This window comes from Alternaria triticimaculans (assembly GCF_023758025.1).
Source record: "Alternaria triticimaculans strain BMP 0046 chromosome Unknown scaffold_40, whole genome shotgun sequence".
Taxonomy (NCBI): Eukaryota; Fungi; Ascomycota; class Dothideomycetes; order Pleosporales; family Pleosporaceae; genus Alternaria; species Alternaria triticimaculans.
In genome coordinates, this window is record NW_026055997.1 from 106,033 (window position 1) to 119,975 (window position 13,943).

Here is a 13,943-nt window from a genome sequence, read left to right on the forward strand (position 1 = left end):
AGCGGGTGAAGCGAGTCCAGCACTGGAGTTGGGTTGGGCCGCTGCCGTTGTGCTAGCGCGTCCACCTGGCCAACACGGAAAAGGCGATGCTGCCCCAACTCTCCAACTCTGATGCAGATGTCGGGCAAAGCTGTGTGCCGACACGTGCATGGTCTGGCGACGGGCCGTGGATGTAGCCGTGGGCAGACGCAGCTGGAGTCCGACGACGACGACGGCCATCTGCCTCTTAACCTCACCCAACCCGCCTCGCACTGCTGCGAGTTATCCACGCCTCGTCTAGGCGGCTACGTGTCCAGCTCAGCAGCCTCACTGACCGCCTGGCTGCCCGACTCAAATGCACTCATGCCAACGGCCACGTGTAGCGCCCACTGCTTGCTTCTTCGACACCAACGTCACCGGTGCGGCAGTCGACTTGGCCTAGGCTGTGGGCCTGGCGTGCAACGAGTTCCCGCCCACCATCACGACACCCAACGTCAAGACAGCAAGCTCAGAGCTATTCATCACGCATACCCTAGCCATCTGTGAGACCGAGTCTCGCTGCACCCAGTGTAAGAAGGCGACCATAAGTCGTCACTAAATGCGTCATGAGAATTGGTATCTAATATGCATCCACAAACGCCTCGCAATGCAAGTGACTTCTCGCCTATGCTTCCTAACCCTCCTCCTCGCCCTCAGTTGTGCCGTTTGCCAGGCTTCTTCTCGGTACCTCGAAAACGTGAATGCCGTTCTTGGCCTTTGCAGACATCCATCTGGCTAACCTGGGCTCCTTGCCCACGGCAGCCACCACGCACAGCCCATCCTTGCCTCTGTCTCCTCTCTCCTGAACTGCAAGACCATTCACAATGCCTCGTATGAGAATAGCATCGTCCCTAGAGCTGCCATTGACCATGGACTCGTCTTCCGCAATCGGCACACGTCCTATCTTGCCCGCGGGCTCAATGCTCTTCTTGTCGGCTGTAATCCTCCAGGCGCGTATCCAGCCGTCCCAGCTCGCTGTGAGGATCAAGTCGGCAAAGGGAACGGTAGCAAGCGCAGTCACGTAGCGCGGTAGCCGCGGACCGGGCTTCGTCGATGTTGCGGCGTCGTCGTTGGCTGACATTTGCTCGGGCGAGAGCGGTGGATCGCGGCCATGGGTAAGTGGATATGTAAAAAGGGGCTTCTTCCGGTTGACAGACCACAACGACAAGGCTCCATTGTCCGATGCTGTGACAAACAAGCCGGCGTCGAGAAGGCCGACGCAATCGATGGAGCCTTCGGCATATGCCATGGGCGCATCGTCGAGGTTGGCGCCGACGTCTTGATCCTGTTTGTCGTCTCCGTCAACATTCTTGCCAAATCGGCCTTTGCGCAGCTTGTCCAAGCCCTTTTGCCTGGCCGTACCGCCTCCGTGGAAGACGAGCTGGTTTTCCTCGACGACCCTCCACAGGCGCGCAGTGCGATCGCGGGCGCCTACACTGACGCATGTCTCTTGGTTCATCTCCAACCCGCCTGCGACACCAATGACGGCGTCCTGGTGTCCGACCAGTGTCTCAATGTACGCAGATTCAGGCGCACTCCAGACAATGACTGCTCGGTCTGCGCCGCCGGAGAAGAGCTGCTCGGTGCCCCTCCGGAAGGACAGTGAGAGAACGGCATCTCGATGGCGAGTAAAGAGGTGTCGGGGCGTGAGGGTGTCGGCGTCCCAGATGACCAGACGCGCATGCACATCGCCCGTGGCCAGGTACTTTCCCGAGTCGGAGATGGCTATAGACACAATCTCGCCCGTGTGACCCAGAAAGGCGCGGTCGCCCTTTTTGTTCTTGTTTCCCTTGCGCCACAGAAGCCTCTTGGGAGTGGTGCGCGGCGTCAGGTTGGACGGTCGGTTGGGGTCGGGCGCATACGATTTCGGGTCTGCAATTGCCCACTTCTCGACGACGAGATCCTTGCTGATGGTCCAGGCATGCGGCAGCTTGACAGCGCATCCGGTGGTGGCTTTTTGCAGCCCTGAGTAGGCCGTGGCGTGTGATGCATATTCAAACCCAAGCTCAGCAGCGATGGATCGGTATATCCTGCCCTTGCCCTCCGCAACATCTTCCTTGAGTCGCTCGGCGATCAGGTCCTTGTCGATCTGCTCGGCGTCGAAGCCCACGTCCTCCTCGACCTCGTTGCGGATGTTGTCGAGATAGCGCTCGGCCAGCCTGAGGCGCTTGTCCGCCGCCGTCTCGTGCTCGTCTTCCGAAGAGCTAGCGCCGCTGTCTGCATCGTCGCCGCCGTCGAACGTGGGTGCGCCGTCGCCCTCGGATGTGTCGCTGCCGCTGATGGACTCCTCGCGCTGCATGCGGCGAGCATGCGCGTCTGTGGTGCGTCGTTTGGGGGCGCCGGCGGTGGCTTCGCTGCGCTTGCGTTTCCGCTGTGAGGCCGGCGCGGTGAAGAAGGACGACGACATTGCGGTTGCGGGTGTGGTTGCAGGAATTTGATCGGCCAACTTTTTTCGAAGGCTAACTTTCGCCGCGGAAATGGCGTCTTGGTCCAAGCTCGCTCACATACATGGACAACACCAAGGCCATCGCCGTGGCCATCACCACCGACGTCTCCCATTCCGACACTCACTCCACCCAACGCGGACAGACCCTTTCGCTGGCTGCGCACACATTCACGCCGTCTTGACTCTGCAGCAAACTCGGCTGCCTTAAAGTACCGCCCGCCGCCCTCACGCGTGCCATCACCTCCGCCTCCACACGCCGCCGCTCCTCCGCAACGTCACCCACGCCGCCGCACATGTCCACCATGAGCGGAAGCGGCGACCAGGAGCGCGAGCACGCTCTCGAGGCCTACAAGTCCAAGCTGCTCGAGTCTAGAGAATGGGAGGCCAAGCTCAAGGCGCTGCGACTGGACATCAAGGGCCTGCAGCACGACTTTGACGTATCCGAAGACAACATCAAGGCGCTGCAGAGCGTCGGCCAGATAATAGGAGAGGTGCTGAAGCAGTTGGACGAGGAGCGATGTACGTGCACGTGTGCATCCTGCCAAAAGACGCCACACTAACGTCGCCGCAGTCATTGTCAAGGCATCCTCGGGGCCCCGTTACGTCGTCGGATGCCGGTCCAAGGTCGACAAGGCCAAGCTCAAGCAAGGCACACGCGTGGCCCTCGATATGACGACACTTACCATCATGCGCATGCTTCCCCGCGAAGTTGACCCGCTCGTCTACAACATGTCGCTCGAAGACCCAGGGCAGGTCAGCTTCGGCGGCATCGGCGGCCTGAACGAGCAGATTAGGGAGCTACGCGAGGTCATCGAACTGCCGTTGAAGAACCCCGAGCTGTTTCTGCGGGTAGGCATCAAACCGCCAAAGGGAGTGCTACTCTACGGACCGCCAGGCACGGGCAAGACACTCCTGGCACGCGCCGTGGCAAGCAGTCTCGAGACAAACTTCCTCAAGGTCGTCAGCTCTGCCATTGTCGACAAATACATTGGAGAATCGGCGCGTCTCATCCGTGAGATGTTTGGGTACGCAAAGGAGCACGAGCCCTGCATCATCTTCATGGACGAGATTGATGCTATTGGCGGTCGTCGCTTCTCCGAGGGAACGTCGGCAGACCGTGAGATTCAGCGAACCCTCATGGAGCTGCTGAACCAGCTCGACGGCTTCGACTACCTAGGGCAGACCAAGATCATCATGGCGACGAACCGACCCGACACGCTCGACCCCGCTCTGCTTCGCGCCGGGCGTCTTGACCGCAAACTCGAAATCCCCCTACCCAACGAAGTGGGCCGTCTTGAGATTCTGAAAATTCACTCTGGCAGCGTAGTGACGGATGGCGAGATCGACTTCGAGAGCATTGTGAAGATGAGCGATGGCATGAACGGTGCCGACCTTCGCAACGTTGTCACCGAGGCGTAAGTGTCTCTTCCGTGTAACTGTGACATGGCTAACACATCGCAGCGGCCTCTTCGCCATCAAAGATTACCGAGACTCGATCAACCAGGACGATTTCAACAAGGCAGTGCGGAAGATGGCCGAGTCGAAGAAGCTAGAGGGCAAGCTGGACTACCAGAAGCTATGAGCCAGCACCTACGCTTGGATGGTAATGATGATGTGAAGATTAGCCATGGGCATCATGTACGATAGCATCATAGAAAGAGGCTGGAGCAATGATTCGTCTGCCCCACTCTGTTTATCCGATTCGTGATGAGTCCAATGCGTACATACATTTCCTCGCACAGCGCCAGAAGAGCAGGCGATGCCCTTGCGTTATGATAGCACTTGAATTCGAAACAGGAGAAAAGAAAGCAATGGGTGGGCTTTCCACACCGTCTGCGAACATGACAACAGTATTCTGCTGAGGCGTGATCACAATGCATGGATACCCGTGAACGGCGTGCTAGCGTACCTGACGTATCCCGCAAAACTCTCCGACTGTCCGACAAGCGCGTGTGATAGTGCAACGTCACGCGTTTAGACGCGGCATCATTCCAAGGTTCGATTATTCCAAGCTTGGGCCTGCGACAACCAACCCGCACCACCCCGGCGGTCTCAATTGCATGCCCATGATGGAAATGGACGGGTCTCAGTCGCCGAGCAAGGCGAAGCGTTCGCGTACCGAAATGGAGGCTGACAGCGCCGTCTCTGCAAAGAAAGCTCCTGTGCAGGCTCTGGATGACGGTATGTCCCTTGTGCATCCGTTGCGCGTCAAGTTTCTAACAACCTCCCCAGACGATACTTCCTCCTCCGACGATGACTTTGGTCCCGCCCTTCCGTCTTCAGCGCCGAAGCGAAAAAAGCGCAAACTGCCCTACGAGAAGCTTTACGTCGCTGCGCTGCCCGGCGCGACCCGCTACTCCAAATCGCTAATGCACCGCGAGCAATTGTGCTTTACCACCTTTACCCCCCACACCGACTTCCTCATAACGAGCTCTGTCGACGGCGTGGTCAAGTTCTGGAAAAAGGACTTTGGCGGCGTAGAGTTTGTCAAAGAATTCAGGGCGCATACCGGGGAGATCAAGTCTGTCAACGTGAGCGCCGACGGCCGTAGCTTTGCTACCTCCGGCTCGGACAAGACAATCAAGATCTTCGATGTCGTCACCTTCGATCTGCTGGCCATGCTGAGCGTCGAGTACACGCCTAGAGCGGTTTGCTGGCTGCACGGCCGAGGCGCAAGCTTTCCTCAACTGGCCGTCAGCTCCGAAGAAGACAGTTGGATCCGCATTTACGATGGCAGAGGGGAGAATCCAGAGCCGTTACACATGCTCAGGAGCATTCACAGGGCGTCAGTGAACCTAATGGCATACAATAGCGAATTCGACTGTGTTGTGAGCGTCGATCAAGGTGGTATGGTGGAATACTGGAGGCCCAATGGAAACTTTGAGAAGCCAGACAATGTTTGGAGGCTGAAGAGCTCTACCAGTCTGTTCGACTTCAAGAAGTCAAAAAGTGTGCCCTCGTCGCTTACCATATCTCCCACGGGGAAGCAGTTTGCGACGCTTTCATTCCCGGATCGCAAGGTCCGCGTCTTCGACTTTGCCACCGGCAAACTTCATCGCACGTACGACGAATCAATCGAGACCATCACCAGCATGCAACAGGCTGGTACCGCTGTCCAGCATCTGGAAGACATGGAGTTTGGTCGACGCCTAGCCATCGAAAGAGAGCTCGACCAGCCTATGGCGAGGTGTCGCATGAATGTGACATTTGATGAGACAAGCAATTTCATCCTGTACGGCAGCATGTACGGCGTCAAAGTGATCAACACACTGACCAACAAGCTCGTGAAGCTGTACGGCCAGGAAGAATCCATCAGACCGCTATGGCTGTGCCTCTACCAAGGGCAACCAGAGAAAAAGGGTGTTGTCACTGTCGAAATGGCAGCGAGCGAGAACCCGTTACTACAGGAAGCCGAGGCCAGAGATGCCATGCTCGTCACTACAGGTTCTGGCAAGGTCCGTTTCTACATGTACACTAACGATGCCAGCGCTACCAAGTCGACCCGTGATGTGCAGAACGAAAAGCCTCGCGTTGCTGCCTCCAGCAAACAAAGAGACGACAAAGCACTCGCCGCAACAGGCACTACAGCTACTCTCCACACCACCTACGGCGATATTACCATCCGTCTCTTCCCGGACGCCGCTCCCAAGGCCGTGGAAAACTTCGTCACACACGCGCGCAACAACTACTACAACAACGTCATATTCCACCGCGTGATCCGCAAATTCATGATACAGACTGGTGACCCACTTGGTGACGGCACTGGTGGAGAGAGTATTTGGGGCAAGGAGTTTGCAGATGAGTCCTCCAACTTGAGACACGACAAAGCCTACACAGTGAGCATGGCGAATGCCGGCCCAAATTCGAACGGAAGTCAATTCTTCATTACCACCGAAAAGACGGTAAGTCCTTGTCTTCTCGTTTACTTTCAGTTTCACGATGAGGCGGTGCGCTGACTGTGACATGTATGCAGCCCTGGCTTGACAACAAGCATACCATCTTCGGACGAGCGATTGCTGGGATGGATGTTATTCACAAAATCGAGAATACCAAAGTATACAAAGAGAAGCCGGAGGAGGATATTAAGATCATAAGCATTTCCATTTCTTGAAAACGCGGTCTCGAGACGGACGCCCGAGCTCATTGCGTGGAGCAACGTCATGCTTGTACATTAGCTTGGATGGTCATGTGGGCTGAACATTTGCAAAGCCCCGGTATCTACTGGCACGACCTGAGGTTGCGCGTATGATGGTAAACAGGGAATTCAGCCTGCAGGTGTCACATTTCATATCTGCTTCATGGTCTGCAAGTTCGATACACTGACCACTTCTTGTTATTCCCCAGCTACTAATAATTCGTGCAAGTCTCGATACACGTTCTATTGCTTCAAAGGCCAGCCCACAACCAATGCAAGCACTGTCCCTCCATAGCAGAATGCCAACCCAACCGTGCGCCTGAACCCGCTATTCATTTCAAACGCCTGATAATGAGAAAAATTGCACGTCGTTGCTATTGAAGATCCTGGTATCATATGCGAACGAATGCGAGTGCGCCAATGCCTTTCATGACGCCCCGTTGTCCCAAACCACGCAAAGAATACCGAATGATAAACCCATACACAGAGAGCAGGGGCTCGTAAGGATAGTGCCGTCCCTAGGTGCGAAAACAAGCAGTTGTAAGTTTGATACTTGAAAAGGTGGTTTTGTACGATGCATGACTACTTTGCGACACCTTGGGAAGAAGAGCTGCGTCCCACGGAATGTTGTGCAGGCGCACTAGTGATAGAAGTGCGCTTTTGAGTCTTGACAACGTCAAGTTTCTTCTTAAGAGCCCGTTGCCGGCTTCTCATTTGTTCAAGGACTGCGTTGGTTAGTTGGGTACACTTTGGGGACACTGTAGCGAGACTTACGCTTCTGGATCGAGCGCCGATCTTCGCCGTCGAGGCCATTAATCTCCTCGGCATCAGCCTTCTCGTTGGACGATTCTTCTTCCTCTTCAAGAACAGCTTGAAGCATCGTGATGGCAGTCCAGTAGTTGATATCGCAGTCCGCCAGGTTGTGTCCAGTGAGTTCATCAATGGCTGCCTGGCGACTCATCTCTAGCGACCGGTCATATAATAGTTTCTCAGCGGTAACACCAGTCGTAAGTAGAATGTTCTCCGCGGAACCTACAGCAGTTGCAGAGCTGGATGCCGCCGATTGATTGTGAGGATGGCTTGGATGATCTGCCGGTAGCTGCCCCTGTGCCTGCTTGAGCTTACGTGCGACAATCTCAGATTTGACGCAGCATTCGTTGAATCGATCTCGCATCCATGAGACCACCTGACCCAGCTTTGCATTGGTTCGGCTTGTTCCGTCGGGGCCACTATTACGGCGGGCGCGATTCCAGTAGCTGCCAGTCAGGTCCATAGCCTTGTTCAACATCGCCAACGTCTTGACGAAGAGTACCAGCGCTTCCTCGGAAATGATGAGAATAGTATCAGGCGTCAAATCTTCGTCGTCATCGTCATCGTCGATCACATCGCTGTTGGGCTTGCGAGCAACGCCAGTGGAACCGACTCCTAAAGCTGGGTCGCTTGGTGCAACCGGAACAAGCTGACTGTATTTGACTTCAGCGAAGCCATATACAACGTGGCTGAGCTGGGCCAGATCCTCAATCCTTTTGACCGTCATGGTATCTTCATCTTTGCCAACGGATTTGCCTCCATCGCCGACCATTAGCATGCTGCTTTGCGCAGTGGGATAGGCTGGGAATGCGGAATAGCCCTGTGGGGGTGAGACGCCCTTCATGACCGGCGGAGACAGACCAAGCCCTCGGATATTGACCATGTTCATAGCCTTGGAAAGAGCAGAGGTGGCGGTTTCAAAGCTTGGGCGGTATTGTCGCCGGCTGTAAGAAGCTGTGCGCTGGTGCGTAATGGTAGGCTTTTGCTGAATCTGGATGGCTTTCGAGGGGACTGCGCCAGTGGTTGATGTTGGCGACCCTTGCGTTGTCGATCGTCGCTTCATTGCTGCTTCCCGGTGGAGGGGACGATCCCGCTGTGTTTGTGGACTATTCGCAATCTCGTCTGCCAGTGCGTCAATCTCCACACGCCGTTTTTCCACAAAGACAAACCCCTCGTCAAGCGCGTTATCTTGTGCTGCTCGCTCTGCCGCCTCTTTCAACACGTTTGCTTCCGTCCTCTGTGGGATTCGCTCGCGATCCAGGTGCTCCTTGAGACCGATGTATGGCGGGCCTTGTTCGTCGCGAGAGTACTTGCGCCTGTGGCTGGTGGCAGTAGGTGCTGTCGTCTGGTCTTGCAGCGTCGCAGTACGTCCTGGTGCGGTTGCAGCGTTGGTGAGCGTAGGCCGACGATGCTCACGCGTTGGAGTGCGTCCGTCGTTGGGCTCAATAGGGGCGTTACTAGCTCGTCTTGCAGGCAGATATTGCGGTGGAGTGCCTGAGAAGTTGCCGGATACAGGTCGAGAAGCCGGCCGTGAAGGTGGTGTTGTCCCAAGGCCTGTCGTCCTGTCCCTGGTCGAGATCGAGTATGGACTGTCAGTCGGCCTGGATTCCAGCTCGAGGGGCGCCTTGTGGACTCGCTGGGGTGGCTCAATGGGTGGTTCTAATACGGAGGGTTGCATACGCTCAGACGCTTGCATAGAACCCGGAAGGTCCTCATCGACCATGTCTGGAATCTCATCGCGAATGACGGCATCTGAGAAGAAATGCTCGTATGACATGCGTTCGGTTGGCTTTCGCTTCAAGAGTGCGCGGATAAGGGTCTTCATGGCCCTGGTGCAGACGAGGCCTTCTGGAAATCTGACCTGGTCCTTGCGCTCTTCAATCTTGCGCAGTAGCTCTACGTGGTTGTTCGCCCTGAATGGCGGTCGGGCGCACATCATTTCGAAGAGCACAGTTCCCACAGACCACAGGTCGGCCTTTGCGTCGTACTTTTCATACCGCAGAATCTCAGGTGCCATGTAGAGGGGAGAGCCACACAGGGTTTCGGCCAGCGAGGTAGTCGGCAGAATTCTAGCGAAGCCGAAATCAGCGATCTTGAGCATGGGCAGCGAGGCGATGCCGGTGGCGGGTATCAAGGAATTGGCGCTGGCAGCCAGAGGCATGCGTTCGAGGGTGCCACTCTGCGAGTAAAAGATGGAGGAGGGGTTGAGGAGCAGGTTCTGGGGCTTGAGATCACGATGAATGTAGTTCTTGGACCGCAGGAATTCCAGGGCGCTCGCCATCTGCTTGGCAAAGTGGCGGACGACAACCTCGTGCAGGCCGCCAACGGTCGGGTTCGGGTACTTTTCTATCATGCGCTGCGTCTGCGGGTGGTTTACGAGGTCGGCGCGCTTCTTGATAAAGGCTGACAGGTCGCCGAGCTCGCAGAACTCCATGATGATGTGCATGCGGGACGGCGTCTCGTGGCAGTCGATGAGCGAGACTATGTGCGGGTGGTGCAGACTGCGCAGAATGGAGATTTCCGAGACGAGGTTGTCTTTGAGCTTCTTGTTGAGCTTGTTCATATTGACCGACTTGATGGCGACGGACTGGCGCTTCTCCTGTGCGGCGAGACAGTTAGCACTCGGTGCACGCCCCGGGCAAGGGAGGGCAGCAACGTACAATGTGAATGCCGCGGTAGACTTCGGCGAAGCTGCCCTTGCCAATGTGATGCAGGCGCTTGAACTTTCCGATGACCTGCTCCGAGCCCGTGGCTGCGGGCGTCGACACTGGCGGCGACGCGCCCGACCGCCTGGGGGCGAGCGGGTTGGGGGGTGTTGCCATGGTCGGCGGCGCTGGCTGAGCAGCCGGGCGTCAGCTACCAGCGAAGACGTGGGTACAGCGCGGCCGTGAGGGCGTTGGACATGGGCTGGCGGGAGGCGGGCGGTGGGCGGTGGTCGAGGGCGGCCGATGGTGGTGATGGATGGCCGAGGGACGGGGATGCAGGGCGCGACGAGCAGCTGGGCGCGGGAGAGAAGAGGTTCGGCGCAGGGCGGCAGAGACGAGTGGGAGGGTATGTAGGGTATCGCGAGCGCAGCGTGTCGGGGGAGCGAGGAGCACCACAGGCAGTACAAGAGGCCGACGCCGTGGCTCGAGGCAGGCGTGCGCGTGTCACATGCAGGAAGCCGGCCGGGATGCTTGATAACAACGCGTGCCCCTCATGCGCTAGCACCACATCGCCCGCCTGCACGCTCCAACATGCCTCTTGTCTGGTCGCACGCATTCTGAATGCAAGTCATGCTCCCCTGCGCGAACGACCATGTGGCCGGCTTCATGGTCGGGTCGACCCGTCTATCTACGCCGTACCTGCAGCCCGCCTGATGCGGCGGCGTCGACTGCCTACAGCCTGACACCCCTCACAAGCACCCATAGTATCACTGGCACGATCACGTTGTCGTTGCCGCCTGTGAGGACCGCCTCGTTGAGGCTTGCGCCTGTCGCGCACAGAGCCGCCTTGCCCAGCGTGAGCAATGCGTCGTGAGCCCACTCGCCCTCTGTCCTGTGCCCTGCCGCACCGCTTTCCCACCCGACGCGGAGCCACACTCTACTTACCACGAGTCCAGCCGACACTGCGACTGCAAACGCCAAGGACCCTTCCAGGGACTTGCCGCCTGCCCAGGGCCATTTCCGCCGCCCGTAGCGCCGCCCGACGAGGGATGCTGCTGCGTCGCCCATGCCCACACATATAACTCCCGCCACCATACTCACGTCCCTGTCTTCCACCTCCCAGCCTTGCCACGGCTCCTCGCCAGCCCGTTCCACTCCTGCGAGCGATAGCCACAGCGGGATCGCACACCCAATCAAGAGGAAGATGTGCGACACCACCACGGGGCCTCGGAGATCGCGGCCATCCACGTACGGCGTCAGGAACCTGGCAATGGGCTTGGACAGCGGCGGAAGCTGCGAGGCGCGAATCAGATCGAGGAGGAGGAATATCGCAAGTACCAGTGCAAGCGCCAGCGCAACAAAACAAGGGTCGATGAAGATGGTCGGCAGGAGCATCGCCACCATGGTGCCGTGGAACACCTTTCTGCGTGTGTCGACTTCTACCACTGCAGAAAGCGAAAAGACCGCTACGAGGCCAGCGAGTATGGTTCCTGCACAGTACACGCACAGCAAGAGACGCGTAGTCGCTTCTCCCAGTACTATGCGGCGAACATATTCCGCCAACGACAGATGGTGTGTGAGTCGGGCCATGTCATCTGCGTGCCGTCTTGTCGGCAGAGGAACCCACCAGTTCAAATCCCACGTGAACACTTCCCACCGCACGCGTGATATATTGCCGAAGAGGTAGCTGATGGCCCATCCAAAAGGTTCGTGTTGGTGAAGAGCATATTTGCCGATACTATACCGAATTGGTCCCAGTATCAGGCCTACCACAATCACGTAGAAGTATCCAGCGTAGAGCCATTTCCTCATTGTGGCTTCGGTGGGCGTGAGCGATAAATAAGACTGCACAATCGATCCCGACTGTCTTCGGTTCGAATATCGATGCTGTGACGTATGGTCTTCAGCAACGAGGACTGGGAGGGTATTCCTACGCTTACGTCCACTGTTAGGAGTGGACCCTGCTGCAGAAGTAGACTGCTGAAAACCAGTCTTTGTCGCTTCGGCGGCGGACCGCGGCTCGCTGCCCTCCATGCAGGGTTTGATGTGTCTGACCGAGTCTAAAACGTTGACTTTAAGGCTCTTGGTCTTTTGGAGGGGCTTGTCGAATCTGGGTTCTTCATCCGCATCACTGTCACTCACATCTTTCCAGGAATCGCTTCCATCGCGTTTGGATCCCAGACTACGGGTCAACACCTGCAAGAAGTTCTGTCGAGCTCGAATGACTTGGCCAGCACGTCGAAGCCTCCATCGCGGAATGCGTGCAAGTGCAACGCCCCACTTCAAGATGTTGCCGCAGAGCAAAAACACCCCCAGCCCGCCTAGCCACAGTAAGACACCGAGTATGGCTGCTTGAGGGGTGTCTGAGAACAAGAGGAGGTTGATAAGCCCAATTGAAAGCAGGTGCAGCTCTGCTGGTAGAAGGCTCGTAGTGGTGAGGTAGTATAGCGGCGGTAGCAGCGCTTGATGCAGAGCAAACAACGTCACCAGAAGTTCGGGATCTAGACCTTGGTTAGGCGGGGGTAACTTGAGTTTGTATGGTGTCTGTGCAAACAGCCGAGACGGTATGTCGGTGTTCTCGGCAGCGATCAGGGGCATGATGGAGACCAGCCAGTGCAGAGGAGAGTAGCCCAAGGTAGCGCTCCTGAAGGGAATAAGTCTGGCTGGCAACGCAGCTAAGCCGAGCAACATGTTGGGTAGAAGAGGCTTTGGTGATGAGGCAAAGAGTGACAGCGCAATGAGGACGGGCAGTATTGGGGGGTAGAGGATGGTGGCAGGATCGAAGGCGGCTGGTAGATGTATTCGACGGCCAAGCCGGAGACGAGAGTGATTTCTCCATGAGTAGTACAGAAGACGAAGCGGATACAGTCCCAAGACGCCGGCCATGATTGCAACGTGCGTCAACATTTCTACTAGACACGGGTTAACGACCTTGGGCCCATGCGTGGGGGGTGAGCTGACCTCTATGCCATGCCAGCAAATTGACCCAGCAGTCGCAACCGCGGACGGCGAGCGTGGCAATGCCCGCGAGCAATGCAGTTTCGGTCGTTCGCCTGACCAGCTCGTTGCGCCGCCGCTGGAGATACTTTTGCTTGGCCCTCCTCGCCTCGTCGTCGTCGCTGTGGTATGCGTCTCCCTTGCGCCTCGTCCGGTTGGTGCGAGCGAAGTAGCCCTCGAAGAGCTTTCTCCCCTCGTCGTCGATCTGTGTGGGAGTGAGCAGCGGACTCGCCCATTCGTCTGGGCCCGACGTCCGCGATTCGCGGAGGCCTTTGTGCGGTCGCAGGGGAGGAGCAGGCAGCGCCTTGACGAGGCTGTAGCCCTCGTCGTCGGCTTCGGTGCCGCTTTCGCTCGGGGAGTGCGGTGCCCGTTTCCTGCGTGTCCTGCCGTCCTTGTCGTGCATTGTCTTGCCTGGAGGCTCGGAAGAGGGTCGCGACTGCGAGGGCCGAGGGGCGCGATGCGTCGGGCCTGGTGACTGCCTCTGTGTCTGGTCTCCGTGACGCAGGTATGGATGGGGTGAGCGGCGGAACTGCTCGAGCTCTACCGTGTCATCTAGCGCGAGCGCGAGCGCGTCTGCGTCTGCGTCTGGGTTCGCGTCTGCGCATGTGCCGGATCGCGGCATCCTTTGCGCCATGACGGCTCTGGCGGCTGCGCGCAACTCGATACCGAGCTTCCGACAACCCTTGGAAGTATCGTGGAGGCTGGCGCTGTGTCTATTGCGATACAATGCTCGAGCGCCACAAAGTCAACGTGAGGTGGTGGCGTTCCGATTGTACTCTTCACAGAGCCACCTGCATGGCCGAACTGGCGGTCCCACGTTCGGCAAGCTGACGTAGCCACCCTTCTGGACAGATTCATGGTACATGCTAGCTTCATCACGCACCGGCTCCCT

At 57.5% G+C, this 13,943-nt stretch overlaps 5 protein-coding genes across 5 annotated transcripts; 2 read left to right on the forward strand and 3 right to left on the reverse strand.

Moving 5' to 3' along the window:
• Positions 1 to 652: 652 nt before the first annotated feature.
• Positions 653 to 2,425, reverse strand: J4E78_010838 (uncharacterized protein; the record flags this gene model as incomplete). Its single annotated transcript, XM_049371414.1, has 1 exon — positions 653 to 2,425. The coding sequence occupies one exon, from the start codon at positions 2,423 to 2,425 to the stop codon at positions 653 to 655; it is 1,773 nt and encodes a 590-aa protein (XP_049216893.1).
• Positions 2,426 to 2,757: 332 nt separating this feature from the next.
• RPT4 (26S proteasome subunit rpt4) lies at positions 2,758 to 4,046 on the forward strand (the record flags this gene model as incomplete). The annotated part of the gene is made up of 3 exons (XM_049371415.1): positions 2,758 to 2,983; positions 3,036 to 3,879; positions 3,926 to 4,046. 3 exons carry the CDS (start codon positions 2,758 to 2,760, stop codon positions 4,044 to 4,046), a joined length of 1,191 nt encoding a protein of 396 aa, XP_049216894.1.
• A 487-nt stretch (positions 4,047 to 4,533) lies between these two features.
• J4E78_010840 (uncharacterized protein) lies at positions 4,534 to 6,575 on the forward strand (the record flags this gene model as incomplete). Its single annotated transcript, XM_049371416.1, has 3 exons — positions 4,534 to 4,645; positions 4,697 to 6,366; positions 6,438 to 6,575. The coding sequence occupies 3 exons, from the start codon at positions 4,534 to 4,536 to the stop codon at positions 6,573 to 6,575; spliced, it is 1,920 nt and encodes a 639-aa protein (XP_049216895.1).
• A 606-nt stretch (positions 6,576 to 7,181) lies between these two features.
• ATG1 (Serine/threonine-protein kinase) lies at positions 7,182 to 10,231 on the reverse strand (the record flags this gene model as incomplete). Its single annotated transcript, XM_049371417.1, has 3 exons — positions 7,182 to 7,324; positions 7,374 to 10,008; positions 10,070 to 10,231. The coding sequence occupies 3 exons, from the start codon at positions 10,229 to 10,231 to the stop codon at positions 7,182 to 7,184; spliced, it is 2,940 nt and encodes a 979-aa protein (XP_049216896.1).
• Positions 10,232 to 10,786: 555 nt separating this feature from the next.
• J4E78_010842 (uncharacterized protein) lies at positions 10,787 to 13,848 on the reverse strand (the record flags this gene model as incomplete). Its single annotated transcript, XM_049371418.1, has 3 exons — positions 10,787 to 12,843; positions 13,016 to 13,733; positions 13,843 to 13,848. 3 exons carry the CDS (start codon positions 13,846 to 13,848, stop codon positions 10,787 to 10,789), a joined length of 2,781 nt encoding a protein of 926 aa, XP_049216897.1.
• Between the last annotated feature and the right edge of the window lie 95 nt (positions 13,849 to 13,943).